At 38.2% G+C, this 20,824-nt stretch overlaps 1 protein-coding gene across 1 annotated transcript in view; it reads right to left on the reverse strand.

Annotated features, from left to right (window-relative positions):
* Positions 1-20,824, reverse strand: part of SGIP1 (SH3GL interacting endocytic adaptor 1) — a 209,902-nt gene that overhangs the window by 64,757 nt on the left and 124,321 nt on the right. Inside the window, exons 8-13 of the mRNA XM_082667976.1 lie at positions 14,610-14,621; positions 9,218-9,229; positions 5,962-5,986; positions 4,943-4,994; positions 3,534-3,619; positions 438-530 (exon numbers count right to left, since the gene is read on the reverse strand). Of these exons, the coding sequence (XP_082524102.1) occupies positions 438-530; positions 3,534-3,619; positions 4,943-4,994; positions 5,962-5,986; positions 9,218-9,229; positions 14,610-14,621 (280 nt within the window). The remainder of the gene's footprint in view (positions 1-437; positions 531-3,533; positions 3,620-4,942; positions 4,995-5,961; positions 5,987-9,217; positions 9,230-14,609; positions 14,622-20,824) is intronic.

A 20,824-nucleotide genomic window follows, 5' to 3' on the forward strand; every position in this document is an offset into this window, starting at 1 on the left:
TATCACTCTTTCCTCTCAATGTGTCCTCTCTGTTCTCTGTAGCCTCAGTTGTTCTGTAGGCCTAGCAGAGACCTTATCTGATTTGGTTACCTCTGTGTTGTGTGCTAGCCCATGCCTGGAGAATAGCAGGGTCTTTAGTTCACTTGCTTATCACTCCTACATAAACCTATTGAACGAATGAATGAGCCTGTGGGACGTCAGAAGAAGCTATAGATTCCAAGTTACTTATTCTGCTTTATTTATTACATTATTCCTGTCTCAACCAACTGTCCTAGGTCCCTGTAACTCTAAAGCTTATCAGGATAACATCTCTTCTTAATGTTAAACAGTCCAAATGTGGCTTATGTAGACTTTGTAAGGGTTGCCTAATTTCACTATGCAGGCAGACAGTAAAATGAGTCACTTATTTTTCCAGACAGAGCAGACCCATAACTTACTTCCAGTGGGAAAAGGCCTTGTTAACTTTGGCGACTCCGTGCTTGGATTAACTGGTTGGCCTGGACCCCATATCTCAGGCTGATCTAAAAGAACTGGAAACATAAAAAGAAAATTTCCCAGGGTGAGTTCAAAAAAGAAACGTCCTGAGTTTAGAACTTAAAATTTCAATTTAAAGTTGAGTTTCACAAAATTACTTCTGTCTTCCCTCAGTCCTAGCAAATTAATTTAGAGATGTGTTGTTCCTCATTCTTTTCAAGCAGAGAATGGACATAGGAGCAGAGTGTGTGTGTGTGTGTGTGTGTGTGCGCACACACATGTGCGCAGGGGGTGTCTGTGTGTGCACATATAGCTAAATAAAAACTTGCAAAACAGAGCGTCTGCATTCTTTTCCTGGTTGGTCACTTAAGGACATTCTAAATGTCAATACATGTACTGGCTCCTTTCTGGCACCCACTTGAAAATCCAGGCATTACTCCCATGGACATTTGTTTTAAGTTGGTTTATTTAAAGTTTGCTATGAATAGGCTTCAAGAATGAAGATGCCTGAATTCTGTACAGCGGTTCCCACCTTTAAAGCATCTTACGGGGTCTTTAAACAATCCTTTTACAGTATCATAAAGAGAAATTAAATTATTCAAAAAATGTTTGGTGAACATATTAAGAGAACCAGAAAAATAAATAAGTCCTTAGGCATCTAAAGTAAATCAGGGCAATTAGGTATTAGGCCTAAGGGCACTGAATCTAATATTTCTTCTTTTTTTTTTTTTTGGTTGTTGCCATGGTAACAATGTAATGAACTAGCTCTTCTCAGCACCTATCATGTGCCAGGGTCTGTGTAAGTACTGCTTGTAATTCATTAGGTTGTAAAACAGGCTGGGAAGTCAGTTGGATGTGGATTTGAATCCAGCCTCTATGCTTACTCTAGGACCTTGGGCAATTCGTGTAACCTCTGAACTTCCCTTCCTTCAGTGTAGAGATAATAAGAGCAATCTCAAAGAGTTACTAAAAGGATTAAAGGAGGTAATGTATATAAATATAATGTATATAAAATACATGTAAAACACTTATCACAAGGCCAGTAGCTATTATGATATATTTTAGTCCTCACCTCACCACCGTGTGATTGATATTGAGGAAACCAAAGATTACAGTGATTAAACAACTAGCTCAATGACATACATGGTGAAAGTAGCAGAGCTAAGATCTGATCCCAGGCGTGCATTCCTAACTCCAAAAATATCCACTTTCCTCTCAGGCCTTGTAAACTAGTGATAGAAGAATCAATAAAGAAAGTAAGAGTGAGTAGATAAGAAAAGTAGGTGCAGGTATTGGAAGAGCTAGTATGTTCGGTGCAAATGTTGGAACTTTACAGAACTTCAGGGGCTGAAACCACCTAAAGAACAATCAAGACAGGCTCATTGACAAGTTCAGGTGTGTATCTCCTCTCCACCACAAACCTCAATGATGGTCTTAGCTCTGTTTTGTTTTAACATGAAAGCACACATTCTCCAAAGTTGTGATGTAGCATTTGGTTTTTTGTAGATGCAGTGTGGGACACCACTTTGATTTTTACGAACTGTTTTCTATTTTGTCTATCAGGTTTATATAATGTTATGGGATTTTTTAATAGGTAGATTCAAATGCAACAAATCAAACCCCACCTTCAGTCACTACACATGACTTTATGTCATTAAAAGTGAGACTGATCACAGATCGGTTAATAAGATAACTGAGAACCTCACCGCAGGGCCACCTTTATTTATGGATTCTAAGTTGTAGACATTTAAATCACTGAAGGACTATTTAGGGATGTTCTTTATACACTTTGCTAACTACATTGTTGAAAAACATTCAGCTGTGGCTGGCTGCTAGCTGTCTCCCAGGATCCATTCTCCATTTCTTCTACAGTTAAAGTTAAGCAGGCCATATGGCACTAAATTCTTTCTGATGGGCTCTGGTTGGAAGTGATGTGTCTCTCTTCCAGGTTTTGCTCTTACAAGAACTGACAGTGAGTTCCATGGGTCCTCCCCTGCCCCCCTTTCTTCTGATGGTGAGAGCTGGAGCAGCCCCCTCGCACCCAGAGATGAAGGTCACATGCGGAGGATAGAGGAGCCACCCAACCAGTCCTACATTGTGTACTTCGAGGCTGTTTACATGAAACAGAAATAAAATTCTATCTTGTTTAATTCACTGTACTTTGGAGTCTCTTTGTCACTGTATCTTAGCCTACGTACTATGCTTTCAAGTCTTGTTGTCCTTAACACTTATATCTAATTTCCTTCACCAATTGGTCCTAGAAAAATCATCTTTGATTGTACATAACCATAGGGGTCTTAAATCAAATGATTTCTATAAAAACATCCCATATTATCAAATATATAACTGCTGGAGATCCATGCATTGGACATAAATACATTTTAGGAATAGATGAGATCCCTTTCATAAAGAGTTTCTTTTATGTCAGCAAGGTGTACATTACTCACAGCCATCCAAAAATGGTTAATGTTTAAAAGTTAAAATATTTAATTCTAGGAATAAATATTTAATAGGTAAACCCAACAATAACAGCCAAAATGATATTTCTCCCATAACATTTTATTTCTAAGTTGCTAAATGATTTAAGGTCATTCCTGGGTCTTGAACCTGCAAACAGTGTCTATTGTGTGAGTAAGACAGTTGACACCTTCACTGATGAGGTCGACAAGAGAGAAAACGTGGTCAAAGAGTCTATATCACAATGACAGTGACTATGATGGGGAATTTGAAGGTCTGGCTCCATAATAATGGCTGTCTGGCTGATAGAACACTTATTCCCCATCCAGTGAGTTGTAGAGATTTGCAGTAATTCTTATTGACCTCTTTTGAAGAGTGAACTTGTTAGCTCTTAGCTACTTCTGGAAGTAAAGTTTCAAATCCTGAAATGCTAGAGGTCTGCAAACCAAATTCCCATGCTGAGAGCACACCTAGATCAGAACTATCCTTTCACATGAAGATCTGGTGATACATTACAAACATGCCTCAAAACACATTTACTCTAGGTAAGTTATACTTCATTGAAAGGAAAAACAAATCTACAGATATACAGTTTTTCCTACCTTCTGTCTTCTGTTCATCAAAAGCTGATTCTAATGGTGGGCCAAAGAGGGGAGCAAGTGCCATGGTGTCATCTGGAGGTTTTCTGCTGAATCACACACATTACAGCAAAACATAGAGAAAGGAAATATTAATGTTAAAAAAGATATAAAGCTTTCAAATATTTTCCACAGTAAGGCCGATGTATGTGTGTGCACTTATGTACATATATATGTATGTACTCAAGCTCCTGAGGGGCTAAAAAGTATATTTATGAAGAGGTCAAATGTTTATGGACAAAAGAATCAGTAAGAGGTAAGATCCCTCATTCTCAACGGGGGCCCAAGGGGCTGGTCCAACAGAAATAAGATGAAGAGAGAAACTCTTTCAAAGCATCTGAGTCTCTATACCTAGAAGAGATTATTAAAGATAACAGTTTATTGCAAAGCACCTTCTTCTCTTAAGATCTCAAAAACCATTTATATCTGTCTTCACCACATCTCTGTGTTGTAGTTAATGTGGGTTTATGATTAGTGAAAGTCAGGCACAGGGAAGTTAAGAAACAAGCCACCAGGAAGTTTGTGTTTGAATAAGAAACTGAGTCTACCAGCTTCTAACTTCCATCCTCCCCTGACCGCCCCACACAGTTGACTAATTATAACTTCCTAATACCTTAATACTGCACATTAGAAAAAGAAGAGCATTGAGAAATTAGGGGGGAAAGACAGGTAGTAAGTTAGACGCCCATCTGTCTACTAATTATTACTTAAACTGATTATTAAAGAAAAGCTGCATAATTATCTCCATTTCTTCCCCAGACCTGATTCCCTTCATTGATCCTCATGAGTTCTGTGTGTGTTGGGGGATAAGAGGTGAAGAGGAGAGGGGAGGGGTTAGAGAAGGAGGGAAAGTTAAAAGGATCCAGCCTTTAGATAGAAATAGGAGTCTTTGGGGGAAACATTGCTTATGTGCACAATACTTACTTATCCCAAGGATTACACAGTGTAAAACACAATGCTTTGCCAAAAACAAAAAACAAAATAGAAGATTCCTTTGGTGTGTGGCAGGTAGAATGTATCACAAAATTGTAGCCAGCTAAACAGGCTACTCTTTGTAAGGCAATATAATCATATTTCAGATCAGCATTCCAGACACCAAATGACGTCTTCATGTAGACGTTTAATCCTCTCATTAGTGAGGGGCTCCATATTCTGATAGATGTTACTTTAGTTGACTACAGGGTACTTTCCTAAAGATCTCCCTCAGGCTGCACTTAGGAGAAATGATAACATATTTGAAACTGCTGTGACATACACATATGGGCAGGCCCTTTGTTATTAGATGCTGAGACTTTAGCCCAAAGGAGATTTGTTTCATTGTTAACAGTGCATGATCCCTTGCATAAAACACAACTAGTGTTTTTCATGCTCACCTTATGAGTTCTGGAGTTGGTGTGGAACGCCTGGGTCTCGCTATTTCTTCACCTGACGCACAGGACAAAGGGAATTTTTAGGCATATTTTTACCATGTTTTTTCTTTTATGTCTTATGAGCTATGTTTGGAAACACTTAGAGATTTAAGTCCCATCAATAAGCAACTCCATGTGAAAACTTTGCAAAACAAACCCAGAAAACAAACCCTCTCCCCTGGCAATGCAACAGCCATATATTAGGCATATGTAGTAGCATTTTCTTTGGCATTTATAAAACTAGTTTACCAGGGAATTACCATGATAAGCCAGCAAATGGAAGATGTGTACACTGTAGAGCTTAGTGGAATAGCACACCATTCTTTCAATGCCTGCTGCCTTGATCAGTTCTGCTTTTCAATTACCATAAGAGAATACTAAGCCAGGCCATATGTACATAGTGCATGAATCCAGCATTCTCTGCCTGTTCTTTTCTTGAAATGCCAAGAAAATGTTATACCTTTAACTAGGAACCATTCATTTAAAATTTCCTAGAACGTGCTGTATGCAGCAGAAGAAAATCATGCCACATGTATATTATAACCTATTTCATATCGCTTTGGTTTACTAAGATTTTCACATCAAATAACACAAAAATGGGTAAGTTGCATCTACCTTCAGTTCCTTCAGCCCTCCTCCTCTCTCTACCCCAATCAACAAACACACACTTGATTAAATTCATTTCTAAAGTCAAATGATACAGTAAGAGTTGACAAATATAGGAAGAAAATAGCAATGTTTACCCCAAAACATATTCACTTTCAGGATCTAAACATTAGTCATTCAGAACCCACAGAGCCCTTTTATCATTACAAGATTTCTTTTATCATTACAAGATTTCTTTGCTGTAAGAGTAAGACATTTGGAAGCCTTAAAAATCAAGCCCAAGAGTGTATAAGTCGAATGTATATATGCTCCAAGATCCAAGGAACTGTTCCTTCTTTTAAATCGTACTCTATTTCTGGTAGCTAAGATATACTTACTGGATAAGTTCCTTTTAATTGCACCCTAGAATTAGAAATAGACACTATAAGGTTTAAGACCACATATATGTTATGTACAATATGTATATTTCTGTCATTTCAATTAAACTGAACTCAAAGAAATGCAGTTGGGGAAAAATGAATTTTTTCTCAGAATTGCATTCAAGTTGGAAATTGTAGACACACACATATAAATCAATTTTTCATTTTATTCAAAGATTACAGAGAGGAAAGAGAGTAAACAATAAGTCTTCCAAACCAGAAGAAAACCCTTACCTGGGTAGATTTGGTAAATTAAAGCAAATATTGAATAGTCTATTAAAAAAAAACCCTTGAAATCTAGCAGTCAAGAAAGTAAATCCATGTTTAACTTATGTTTAATGTTTAAAAATTACAGACTGTATGAGGAGTACTCTCTGCTCTTATCAGATGGGGTCCATAAGTTGCTTGTAGAAACAGTCATTAGTTACGAATGCAATTTTTAAAGATACACGTGGAAAATGTTAAAAAGAAGGAAAACTTGAAGGTACTACCACTGAGTGGGCTGTTCTATTCAGGGAACCAGAGAATTCCATTCTTTCCCACCCGCCCTTCCTACCCCAATTTCTTTCACTTGCCTGCCATGGGGGCACCAACCTATCAATTGGGTGTCAATTGGGTGTCATTCCTTTAGCTCAAGGCACTGTGATTCTACAGGAATGACAATTTCCCTGTCAGGAATAATCTGAGAAGGTCATTTTCAGATTTATAAGGCCCTAGGAGAAAATTATTTTGACAACAGAAGATTGATTCAAGTTTTGATTCAAAACTGCTGTGAAAGGTCCTTAGCATGTGATGCTTCCAGAAAAGCAGACCACTAGAAGCGTGGCCTCATAAGATGGGACATGGCTTGGCAGGGCCCCCTTAGGAGAATGACAGGGGCAGAGCTCAGGTTGGGGAAGTGGAAGTATAATAAAGTTTTCAAAAGGGTATGACTATGAGTTTGGTGGGTGATAATCAAACACATTTTTTTATACTTTCCTACTTTGGTGAAGGCTCAACATGGTGGTCACAGATGTTTTCTTCTCTCAAATGATAACATAAACAACTCAGGACAAGATGTAGCACCTCTGTAACAGACCTATAAGAAGGTTCTTTCCCTCTTTCCCTCTTTCCCTCTTTCTTTCCCTCTGTAACAGACCTATAAGAAGGTTCTTTCCCTCTTTCCTAAGGATTTATCAGAATTTTGTCTCATTTTGAACTCATTTACAATAGAGGAGCAGTTTCAGACTGAATAAGATCCACTAGATGTTTTTTAGTGACTTGCATGTATGTGCTATATAGAGATTATTATACATTATTAGTAAAAACTTTTTAATAAATATTTTATTTATTTTAATAGATAAACACTTTAAATCAGTATGTGTAAGTTAACATGTTCATTTAAATTAATAAATATTTAAAACAAATATGATCATTTAAATCAGTTATGGTCATTATAGGAGTTTTGATGTGGGTTGGCTTTTGGAAAATAAGACTGTAAACAAAATAATAAGAGAACAAATTGTTTAAATGGAGTTAAAATGTTTTTCTAGGTTGGAGAGCCTCAGATTGTCAGATTTTTGTTAATAAAGTCTGAAGGAAAAGATCAGGTGGAGACGTTAGGTCCAAGTAGTCAATCACGAGGTTGACACTGAGGGAATAGGACCTACCTAGTATAGTGAGACCTGAAATTCAGGAGTTAGGGGACCCCAGAAGCTGTATTGAAGACCTTTTGGTCTCTGTCTTACCCCTTTATTTATAATGTAATATTCATGAAACCAAGAAAGATACAAAGCTTCTTTGGTGTTCATTGGTATTCATCATTTCCCAGTGTATCAATTCATTTGATAGATGTTTATTGTTGAGAGGCACTAGACAAGAAGCCTCTGTAATATTTTATTAAATATTCTGTATGAATGAACAATCATCAGTGAAGAGGAAGAAAGACATGGCAGAAATATGCAAGAAAACCGTTGTTTAGAAATTAGAAAGAATAAAATCATATCAATTTAGAAAGGAACAGATGTTCAAACAATAAGCAGGAAACCATTAGCAACAGAAAAGAAAGTCCCGTTGTCCCATGATCCGGCATACAGATTTTGATGGCCTTGCTGTCGAAACAGGACAACTCTAGAACAAGGTTAAGGTGATGTCGACCACATAAAGCACATTCAGGAAAAAAGCCTATTGAATCCTGAAATCTTCTCCTCCCCAAGCAACCACATTTTCTTCCTTTCAAGGACTGTCTTTATAGGTAGACTGTGAATAGACTTCCTGCATTTTGCCTTAGTTAATTCACTCTTTTTCTTTTTTTTTAAAAAGGAGTAACTTGTCATAATCTGAGCTGTGACCCCACTGCTGGATTGGAATCAGCCACATAGTCCCTGTAGGTGTTATCTTTGATCATCAACTACGTGGCTTAAACAGAGAACCACAGCTTGTCAGCTGGCGCAGGGTATTTGTCTCAAGTAGTAATTGACTGATCAAATTGGCATAGGCCTACTTTCTGACAGCATTGTTTCAGTTCCATTTCCTCTCTCAAGGGACTGCCTGGGCAGGTCCGGGTCATTTCAAACATAGCAAAGTCTCTTCTTCTTGTTGCCTCAAATTTATCACACTGAGGAAAATAACAGATTTACTTTGAGCAATGCAAACTAATACTGATTTGCCTTCAGTGATGAATATATATGTGACAGCCTAGAAAGATTGACTTGAAAGTACGTCTCTTCCTCCCAAGATAGAAATTATGATTGTGTATGACTGTATATCAGTACATTGAACAATTTGAGTTATGGTCCAGGGACTTATGTTAAATTCAGGCTTAAAAACAATGTGGTTTACAAATTCTTTCCTAACTTGCCTTACAGTTTTCTTATTCTTTATTATCACCTTGCTATAAGTTTCTATGGTGATTTCTGGACAATCTCCAGACCTTGTACACACATACACACACACACACACACACACACACACACACACACCACGTTTTTTACATTTAGCACTAGGAGTTGGGGTACCTATGTATTAGTTTAATTTGTTATGGAAAAGTGCTCTGATGATCCTAAAACATGCTCTTGACACATATAAGACCAGAGACTTTCAGCCACTAAACCTAATTCATCTGCCTCGTTCATACTGGGTTATCATAAATTTAACAAGAAGCCAACCTGGCCACCTTGCCTAGGCAAGAATTATCTCTATACATGTTTAAGGTAAAAATGTTGAGGATTCTTACCGGGCTGCGCCTCTGTGATCAGCAAAAAGGAAGAGAGAACAGACACCTAGTCAGAGAATGATGGATCAGTCAACAGGCTTGGGTAATAGAAGATTTCATAAACAGCTAACTAAACACACACTCCAGGTAATCAGGCCAAAGGAAGACAGGCAGTCATTGTGTTTGTGGCTTATTTAAACCATAATGAGGTTTTGGAGAACCTTAAGGAGAATCTATCCATTGCATAATATAGCTTTGCTAATGAGGATGTACTGGTTTCAGTTATATGTACATACAGACAAAGCAGAAACATACAAGAAAATTTTACTGATAGATTTAAATGTCTTGTCATACGGAGTTTTTCTTCATATTGTTTGAGGAGGGGAGTTTTAGAAACTGGGTAGTACAGAGAAAACTGTTTCCTCACACAAAAGGGTGTTAGCAAACATCATAGACACGATGCATTTCCCACATAATTCAGGCTTTAATCGGAGCCTCCAAAAATCAGAGAGCAGGATTAGAGACACCTCTTCTTTGCCTGGCTCTTCTCTTTAGTGTTCTGTGGAATGAGTGCGGATGAGGACTTTTTTAAAGTATATGTTCTTGGCCTGGTGTGATTTGGGCAGCCTCACCCAATGGGTAGAATGTGGTGGGAAAGATAAGGAGCTCCTGACAAGCACAGGTGTGAATGATGAAAATTGTCCAGCACCAATAAAACACTGGTGGACCAGATGATGCCTGGAAAAACACAAAATGCTGACCTACGACTTTTTTCTTTCACTCCTCAAACCTTGATCATGGCTGCTATCAATTTACCCCAACAATCTCTGGTTGCTCTCCCTCTTTGGGATTTTTCTGTAGTAACAAGAGTGACTATGATGTGAGTAGGGAAAGAGCTGTTGCTCAGTTTCTCTCTCAGGATATGGGCTAGCTTGTGAATTCACCAGAGGCTACCTGGGACCCAGTACCAGCCAAATTCCAAAATCCAAGCAAGAAGCACAAACACAAAAGTATCTAGCAGGTTGCTTAAATGAAAAAGATGATTCTACTCTCCATAACATAGACAAGAAATAAAAACCTATAGTCTTTTATACCTACTCCAGTCGATTTTACTTGTAATATTTTAGATATTATTATTTGCCATATTTTTCCAGTTCTGTTCCATACGTATCCCACCTTTCTTATAAATCTGTCTATATGCATGGATGCAATTTAAATGAAATTAGAAAAAGGACATGTTAATATGTATTTCTGAGCTTACATTCTTTTACTGACGAATTCATACTGTGTTTTGAGAGAAATCCAAGCACTCTTTTATATATTTAGACTTTATAATTCTTTAATGACCAGGCTAAAGTTCTTCACTAAAGAAGATGTGGGCATTTATGATTTTGCTTTAATTGCATGTCAAACATTTCCTTCTTAAAAGCAGCATAAAATACAGCAAAGAGGGAATTAAAAGTGACACAATTTCCCCCAAGATGATTATGAGAAATAATGCAAAATAAAATGTGTATTGCAACCATATAGAGGCAGAACCTTAAATTCAATAAACTTTGTTAAGATTATAGAGAACAACACTGTTCAAAATAATTTCAATTATATAAATTCACCCAAATTAAGTCCAGTGAATTAAAAACCTATATATTTTAATCAATAGTTCCTGTTTGTATTTTTTCTAGTAAAAGATAACATTAAAAAAAGGAACATCAAGGAACATCTGTTGAAATTCATGTAGTCACAGGCTTATTAACCAAAAGCCAGAAGACCCAGCTAAAAGCTATAGAAAGGTCAGACCCAGAAAACCTCAAGGTCCACAATTAAAAGTGATCTGAAACCTGCAAAATAAAAGGAATTCCAGAAGTCAAATTGAAGGGCTTTCTATACGCTAATTATCACCATTAAGGAGCATAAAGCAGTTGTAGGTTCTGCTGAACACGGACAGCAAAATCATTATCCACCAGGAGGGGAGAGCCTTTCCTTTTAAAAGTTTTATTTTACTCTTTCTCCTGTCATTTCCCAGGAACTTTGAGGCCTTTAGCATTCTATCTTTGTTCTACCAATGTACAGAATCTGCTTCAAAGGCAGAAGGAAACATCCAGTATCTGATCTTGATATATTCTGTAAGCTGAACACTCTCCATGTTAAATCACAAACTCAAAAGCTTGCAGGGCAAGGAGCAGGGGTGCTGTGCACGAGGGAATGAGAGTTTCACAAAGCTTTGGTGAAATGGCCACAACTCAGGGGCCCCATGCTTGCAGCACAAAAATATGGGCCTAATGCTACCAGATCTTCAGAGTTGTCAGAGAAGACGCATATCTTGATATCTTTTAACTTCAAAGATTCTGGCTTTTAAATGGCATTAAAATTGTTTTTAACTGCACGTCCAAACAAAACATCTATTCAGTTGTTCAGAATCTGCAGGTGGCCAATTTGTCTCTGATTGCAGACATTTGTATCACACATAATAAGCTCTCAGCAAGTTTTTTTTTAATCTACTGTTATTATTATTTCACCTGATTACTCAAACAGGGATCTTGCAATTGGTCTATTTGTTTTCTGAACAAATTTCTTGTGTTCCTAATTAAACATTAATTGCTCAATTCCTTGACTTCTCTTGACCTTCTGATGCATTCTGGAGAAGGTATTGAAAAACATTTTATTTTCCCCTCTATTTTTATCTTGATGTTCAACTTAGAGATAAGTCTTAGCTTGTATTTTGAGGCTATTTTCAAAGTGGGTATGATTTGGTCACTAGAATGAAGATCTTCGGTCAGAACATTTTGCATTTCTAAAATTTATATACTTGGCTATATGAATACGCCTTCCTAAAAGAAAATACTTCAGTAAATGTCCTCGCAGCACCCACAGTGTCCTTACCCACACCAGCTTTGTTTTGTTATTTTTCTGCACAAAAGGATTAATTTAAATTCAGCTAAGTAGGCTAACTTAGTCTTTGCCAATGCGGGTAAGTGTTTTAAGATATTTATAAAAAGAAGTAACAAAACACAATCTGTCCGGCTTGTCAAAGTCACTAAATAACCAACCTCAGGTTTTGAAGCTTTACAACATCCTCATTTGCTAAAATTCAGTGCTATAGGGAAACAGAGGAAAATACGTGTAAAGCCACAAAGCACCCAACAAATATTATTTTTATACAGTCTAGTCATAGCAAATTCAGTCATTCATGGTAGTGAATTTTCTAGGAAAGAATTAGAATATATGATGATTATGTTTATTATTATGGTCCTAACCAGTTTCTTGTTTGCTTTCAAATGCTTCAGGGTGAAGATAACCTCTCTGGCAAGCACCTATTTGATGTCCCCACCCCCACCAACTTTTGTGTTTGTCTATATTTAAATTTGTTCCCATATCTATTACAAGTCAGATGACTGTGAATGCCTGCCAGATCCAATAGGACTTGGTAGAGATGATCTTCCGAAATTCCATTTAGGAAGAGACACAAAGAGCCTATTACTAACCAAGATATCACTAAAAGTTGACTGGTTTGAACAGCAACAACGTGGGCATTGCCAAAGAAAAACGAGGCAGGGGAGCAGGAGAAGGACTCATCCTTAGAGGCACAGCTAACAATGCAAAGGAGTACTTGTAGTTGAAATTGCTGTAAGAACAACAGGAGGAAAACCAATGAGGAACAAAGAGTTTTTAAAGTACCACGGATAAATTTCAGACTACGTAGTCCTGTCAATATTTGAAGTGGCCAAATCTGGATAATTCAGAGAAAGATTCAGGGTCAAAGAGAATAAATGAAATGGGCAAAATACTGTTGACTGAAAAAAAAAAGCACAACGCGAGAGTTGTGAGTTAAGTTTTATTTGGGGCAAAGTGAGGACTATAGCCTGGGAGACAGCATTTCCGATAGCTCTGAGAAACTGCTCCAAAGAGGTAGGGGGGCAGGTCAGTAAACATGTGATTTTGGTGAAGGGGGAGCACATGCAGTCAGGCACATATTTTTTGCAGAATGTTGCTGCTAGTCATGAGGAGCAGCCATCACCATGAAGGATTTTAGTGCTTTTCTATATACGAAGAGATGCAACAGTTGGGCTCATAAAATCTTCTCCTGAAAATATCTAACCATCTGAAGTTCTGCCAGTTTTTCCCAGAGCACAGATTGCCTCATTCCTCATCTCCACCCTGAACTCCTTTCAGGGAGTGTTGAAGGTCAGCAGCTGCAGTGGCTCATAATTTAATCCTTGTAGAGGTAGATGGAAAGTACCAATTTATAGTTGGCAATACAAAGAAAGGTTGCTGAAGCGCACCATCGATATGTATGTCACATAGCATGTGACCCAGAGCTGACTCGCAGTTACACAGAAGTGGGCCATTCAATTTAGTAATAGTAATAGTTACAATTGTACTAATTTTATTTTTGGAAGCAATGTCATTGGGTCCATATTTTGACAAATTGTAATATTTTGATTCTGTCTTTTGTTCTTCCTGTGTCTTCTGTTCTTCCTTCCTCAAAAAATCACATGAAATTGTTACCAGTACATTTCCTGCATGTGGTACAGAGACTGCCAGGCTTGGGTCAATGGGCAGGATGGGAGGTTTAGCAATAATTACAGCATCCACTTAGGTGAGGTCAACAGACAACCAACTACTTCTCGGTGTGTGTTAACATGGAAACACAATATTTTCATATTTTCCACTGGAGAGGTCACGTGTGTCAGCCACGCATTAGCATCCTGTTCCCATAAATTAGGCAGCTGAGACAAGAACAGTGCATTTTTTTTTTTTTAGTAGATCTGTTTCATTGCTGCTCTTAAAAAAAAAAAAAAAAGATGTAGGTACACCCTAACAGATCTGTACTGCCACTGAAAATCACCCTGGTGTTTAAAAGGACAATGTAAGAGGTGTTTTGCACTTTATAAAGATCTTCTTTTTCTGTCTCTGACAACTTCAGAAGGGGATAATTTTTCTGATTAATTGAAAAAAAAAAAAAGAAGAAAACAGGACAACTTCCCTTTCCTAGGCCAGCTTCACAAGCATCAAGGATGCTATCATGTTGTACATTCAAAGAAAATTTAACAAAGAAATGTTTGCCTAGCTCATGGTAAATATATGTAGCTTGACTAACCCAAGTGGAAGCTGCAATAAATGAAACTTAATACTAAAATATTTAAACATATGCCTGTGATTGAGGCAGAGGTGAATCTTTACAAAATTACCCTGTGGCCCTTAATAACAGGTTTGGAAAATCACTTAGCAACCAGCTTCCTTTTATCCCCATGGGGCATAATTAGACTGTGTCCTGGTTCACAAAGGTTTGTTTTTAAAATTCAGAATCTTGTTGAGGTGTTAAACACAGTCAGTCATTAGATATGCAGATGATGAAAATGAACAGAATAAACAATGTTTGGCCAAGATGTAGAAAGGATTTGTTGTTTCTTACCGGACTTTTCCTCTAAAAGCGTAGGCATGAGGAGGAAAAATAAAGAGAAAATGAAAGAGGTGAAATATTCAAGAAGATACCACTCAAGGCTCAGAATAACCTTACTTAAAGCAGCTCTCTAAGGCATGGCTTTTATAAATGCTCCTGTGGATGTCTGATATAGTCATACCCAGGCTGCCAGCTTTATACCACCCCAAAACATGCCGCTTGGACATACTGATTGTTTTGAGCTGTAGGCACTTGAAAACAGCAAAATCAGGAGAGACTTTCTATGAACAACCCTAATCTGCCTAAACATAAATCTTCCAATTGTCATAAGGGTTTCACCAACCAGGAAGGACTGACTCAACATAGGAGTGGAGACCAGAAATCAACACCATACCCAGACAAACTCTGTCACAAACTATCATACTTCCCATCTATGCTTCCAAGGGTCCATTCATCTTCCCTAAATTACTCTCCCTTAAGAAGCCTCCATCCCTCTCCCTTTTCCCTGTTAAGACGGTATTTAATCCTGAATTCTGAAGACACCTCTTCGAGTTGCTCAATTTTCCTGAGTGTTTGCCAGGTATACAGGAATAGACATGTTAATAAACTTATGTTCATTTTCCTCTTGTTAATTCTGTCTTTTTGCTGAAGAGTCCCAGCTGAAAACCTAAGACGGGTTGAGGTAGTTTTGCCTCCTGTCCAAGTTCAAGTGCTAGAGGACATAGGTGTGGTCGCCATTTGAGCACATTCTAAGCTCTCTTTTGAATGGTTTACTTTTATCAAATAGATTTGTACTTTCAAAATAGAGAATTATGCTTTGTAATATTGAAAGGAGCGGGAAAATTCCATGAATGCGTTGCAGCCAAGCATGAAACTAAAATGTGAGATTTTCCCAAAATTCTAATCTTGTCAGGGAACCTGGTACCTAGTATCTTCTCCCAAGATACTCTGGCTAGAACCATCAGTTTTTCCATCCCATCCTTCATTTGTCCCCACCCCGCATTGGGCAATGACAAATTATTTTCCTGGTGAGTGGTCCCTGGCCCCTGGGAATGCTCTTTTCTTTCCTCCACAGCTGCCTTAATGAGGGCTTCATTTCTTGCCGACAGTAGTACTCCACCAAGCTCCTCCATATTTCATCTCCTAAATCCATCTTTTGTACCATCCCTAGAATTATTTTCCAAAAATACTGAAGTCAATGTATTACTCTGCCCTGCAAAAACTACTCTATTATTCAGAAAATAGAATGCAACCTCCATTCTGTAATTTAATGCCTTTGTGGTGGGCTTCATCTTACCTTCACTCCCTCGTCTTCCACTGTTGTCTGTATGAAGCCTACACTTAGCTGCAGACACTCCTTCTCGTCTCCTGAACTTGTAGTACACTCACACTTCCCTGCCTTCTGCTCCAGCTGCTTCTTCAGCCTTGATGCCTTTTCCCTCCCTCTCAATTACCATCTTACTTATTTTTCAGGGCCAGTAACATTTCCTCTATGAGGGCCTTCCCCAAGGGCCTTTCCAATTAGAATAAATTGTTCCCTGGCATTTATTAGCCTCAGAGAAAACAGAGGTACAAACGGGTAGTATATATTTTTGCAGTTCTTATTTTGTTCTGTATTATTTAGATGTCTCCATTCGATTATTAGCTCCCAGTAATGGTTATGAATAACCTCTGTCTAGCCCCAAACAGAGTGCAAGTCACACAGTAGGCACTCAAAGCATGTCTATGAATTTTATTTTTGTGGTCATTAAAACATTATACAAATGTTTGAAGCATAGTGTCTTTTAAAATATAGAAAGATGGGGGGCTTCCCTGGTGGCACAGTGGTTGGGAGTCCGCCTGCCGATGCAGGGGACACGGATTTGTGCCCCAGTCCGGGAAGATCCCACATGCTGCAGAGCGGCTGGGCCCGTGAGCCATGGCCGCTGAGCCTGCGCGTCCGGAGCCTGTGCTCCGCAATGAGAGAGGCCACAGCAGTGAGGGGCCCGCGTACCGCAAAAAAAAGAAAAAGAAAAAGAAAATATAGAAAGATGAATTGCTCTCTGAAATAAGGCTGAATTGTATATAATATATAGCCCAAGGGGTATGGCCCCAGTTGTAATGGTTCCTTCACCAGCTCCCATAAATGTGTCACTTAGCTCCTATTTAACTGTTGATCTTTCTGCCCATTAGTGACCTCAGGGGCTGATGTGTTACCAAGGCTCCAAGGAATTGGCACAGCTTTGCACAAACACTGGTGTAAAGCTATGTGACCAGCTCTCAATGCTCTCCTATAGCAAAAAGAAAACGAGTGTTTCAGCATAACTGAGGCTCAAGATAGGGCCCACATCCTAGGTGCTGCTTTCAGACTCAGACCCTTGCGAAGTAGCACAGAAAAATGAAAATGCTAAAGGTCCAGGTCCTCGATTTACAAACAGAAAGAATTTTGGGGTTAAAATCAAATAGCTTCAAAGAAGTTGTCATGGAAGGAGGTGCAAAAGTTTTTATGTATTCAAATTAGCTTAACCCCTTATTTTCTGCTTGCTTTTGCGCAAGACATACTGTTCCTCAGTTCCTTAGTTTGTAAAGTAGGGATGATTGCTATCTTATAGAACAGTTGTGAGGATTAAAAGATATGGATGATAGTGACAGATAAAATTCACTGAGAATTTACTATTATTGTTTTACCTTATGAGGTTGGTGTCATTATTATTTCTAATTTACCAGTGAGGAAAAGGAAGGTCAGTTGCGTTCCAAGGTCACGCGGTTACAAAGGATGAGAGTGGGACTAGATCCCAGCTTGTCTAACTCCAGAAAGCCTGGGCAGGGGTGGGCTCATGGCACAACCCAATTCCCCTGGCCCTTATCAGCACTGGGATTTAGAAACAACAGAGCTAATAGCTTGCAGATCACAGAGCCTGGAAAATAATCTTGGAGTTTTCCAATGGAAGGAGTTAAATAGGTCATGCCTGTCTATCATAGCAGGTCACAGGGAATGAACTTTTCAGAGAGTGAGCTTGTATTTTTAGGCATGGTGTCAGATCTTAGAATTAAACTCTGATTATATAGGTAAATTTCTCAGCCTCTTTCTAGAATTAAGTTCATTTTATTAAATTAGAATCAGAAGAATAAACATGAACACATGAGTGATAAGGGCCCTCCCCTCCTGCCCACTCCAGGCTAGATGATGATTAAACCATCTTTATTCAATATGTTGTTTTAATTGTTAGCAGCTATCAACACCTAGGCTATGGCCGTTGGGCTTAAGAGTTTCTTCAGAATGTTAAACAACCAAAGATAAAACATGACAAGACAATTCTCCTTTGGGGAAAGCAAAGATATTTCTTGATTTAAAATGAACTAATAGCATCAGAATGATTTTTAATTATGGAAAAGATAATAAAAGAAACAAAAAAGACATGTATACCTCCAGGTACTCGTGTTCACAGAAACAAAGTCAGTGAATTTTTGGATTGAACAATATATATACCTAAAATATAACCACTGTCTCTAAGTGCAGGGATGTTCCTGTCCTATGGCCTGAGATAATATAATTTTCCAATTTGCAAGCCTTGTTGAAAGGTAGCTCATCCTTATGATCCAGGAAGCTTTCCAAGGAGCACACAGACCCCTGCCCTCTGCGGATGGAGTCTCTCTCTGGCTGTACTATCCTAAGTCACTTTCTAATGCAAGTAGTCATTCAAGTTAGGGCTTGTTGAAGCCTTCATTCTGCATGAAATCTGCAGCATTTAAAACTGAATTCTGTTGGAGACCCAGACCAAAGCTAACTGAGGTGAATAGAGAAAATATACACCAGAGTTTCAATGATCCTTACATGGAGATTTTGTGCTCTAAATACACCCCTGTCCTCTGAACAAGGAACTGAGCTGCCATGGGAATTTTTGGCATCAAGTTTCACAGAGTGGGATCAAGACACAAAAAGCCAGATCTAATTTAGAAGCTTTTTAAGAGTCCACAATTGTTTAACCTTAAAAATAGGATAGCTATATTTTGAGTCTATATTTTAGCTAATGAGATTTTTTATAGATATAACCACTTCCTATCAGTTATGTATGAATAGTCAGGTATTCACAAGGAGCAAAAGGATTATTTATTCATTTATTAAACCATTAACTGATATTTATTGGGTACCTAATAAAGACCAGACACTATTCTTGGTACCTTGGTGAACAAAACCATAGGAACAACAAACAAAAAACTTCAATGAGCTTTTTGGGGGGCAGGGGAGGAAATAGATAATAAATAATAAATATAATAAGTAAGCAAAGTATTTAGTATTTTAAAAGATGATAAATGCAATTTTAAAAAGTAGAAAAAATATAAGGGTTTGGGAATACCAGGGTAGAGAGTTTTGTGATTTTAAATAAGATGGTCAGGAGAGGCCTCATTGAGAAGGTGACTTGAACAAGCATCGGAAGCTGAGAGGGAGGTGGCAGTGCCAGTATCTAGAGGAAGAGGGCACAGCCAGGGAGCTGGGAGGGGTGGTGTGAGAAGGAAGAGTGGCAGGTGTTAGTCTGGGGTCGTGGTGTCCCCACCGCGAGGGTCTTGAAGGCCAATGTGAAGACTGGCTTCGCTCTGCTCCCAATCAGGAGTTCTCAGCATGGACGTTTAGTCACTCTTGGTTGCTGAGAAGAGGCATTGATGAAACAGATGAAACAAGACCAGAAAATGCCTGGATGTGACTTATGTTGTTGTTTTTCACTACTGTTTGGAAGCTTCTTTTGATTCCCCATGTACCATGCTAAAAATAAAATAAAATAAAGATGGGCTTCACAGAGGCTGGGAGGTAGAAAGAGAATTTCAACTGGGCAAAACAGAATGAGACCAGTCCATGTTGCCTTCCCTCTGTGTCGGCCACTTCAGGACAAGTAGCTCAGACTGGCGTGCACAGCTCTGTACCACAACTGTGCTGGTGGCTGATTTGAAACAGTAGTTCTTAAGGTCCAGTTAGTGACTGTCCTTTAGATAATATAAGAGACAGAAGGAAACTTCACCTTCATTCTGTTTAGAAAGGAAATTTCCCCCAGTCTTTGAGGAAACATTTTCTGACATAATTAATATGGGTGATTCGCACTCTAAGATTTTTTTTTCTAAAACGATGAAAAAGTACATTCATTGCTGTAGATTATTTCTGGCACTAAAAAAAAAAAATTCTCCTTTAAAGAACAAGGGGATAGATCCTTTTTTCTTATACTGTTATACTTATTTTTATACTATTATTCATACATTTATAGAAACTCTTTAGTATAAAAATAAATATAACAGTGTAAAAAGATAATAAAGTATCTACCCTTTATTCTCAAGGTCATGGACCACTAAGTGACTGAAATCTGAGATGAGAAAGCAGACATCTCATTAGGATGTATGGGATTAGGGGAAGAGAATTATGACAAAAAACTGGCAGCCTCAGAAAAGGACACATTAATAAACTTTAGAAAAGAACCTACAGATAACTCCTATAAGAGAAGAACAGTTATTGTTCATACTGATCATCCATCTGATAACGAAGAAAAACTTGGTTGAACTGAAGGGGAAAAGATAAAAAATTTTCTCTCTTTATAAAATAATGCGAGGGATATAAGTTGTCTTATATCCCAGTGAAACACCAAGTTCCGTATACTTCCCACAGTGAAGAGCACCCTTCTGTTCAATCAACCAACAAATTTTGTTTTGTTTTGTTTTGTTTTTGGCTGCACCACGTGGCTTGTGAGATCTTAGCTCCCCAACCAGGGACTGAACCGGGGCCCTGGCAGTGAAAGCGCCTACTGGACTGCCAAGGAATTCCCAGCCAACAGGTATTTTCTAAGTACCTATTACATGCCATTCAGTGTCCTAGACTCTAGAGGAAAGGCCCCATTAAGGCAGGAGTAAGAACCTATAACTTCTGGGTGCAGGATGAGTTGTCATTAACCCAACACTTGCTGAATTGTTCACAAGTTATGGTTCTGTTACAAACTTATTTTCCAAAATGATTGCTTCTTTACAGGGCCCATTCTATCCCGAATACACCATTAGCTAATAAAAATGGTTTTAAATTCAACTCTACACTGGTAGGACTAACACAACCAAAGCAGAAGACCTTAAAGATAGAAAAATTAGTCTTTTGGATTACAATTAGCATTGTAATTAAAAGATTAAAAGCATATAATTCAAGATTTGCTACCTCTGGTTGAGGACATCCTAACATTTTTATGTGTGTCAATATTGTAAGTCTATTGTTTCATTCA

The sequence above is a fragment of the Grampus griseus genome, assembly GCF_964374135.1.
Source record: "Grampus griseus genome assembly, chromosome: 1".
Lineage (NCBI taxonomy): Eukaryota > Metazoa > Chordata > Mammalia > Artiodactyla > Delphinidae > Grampus > Grampus griseus.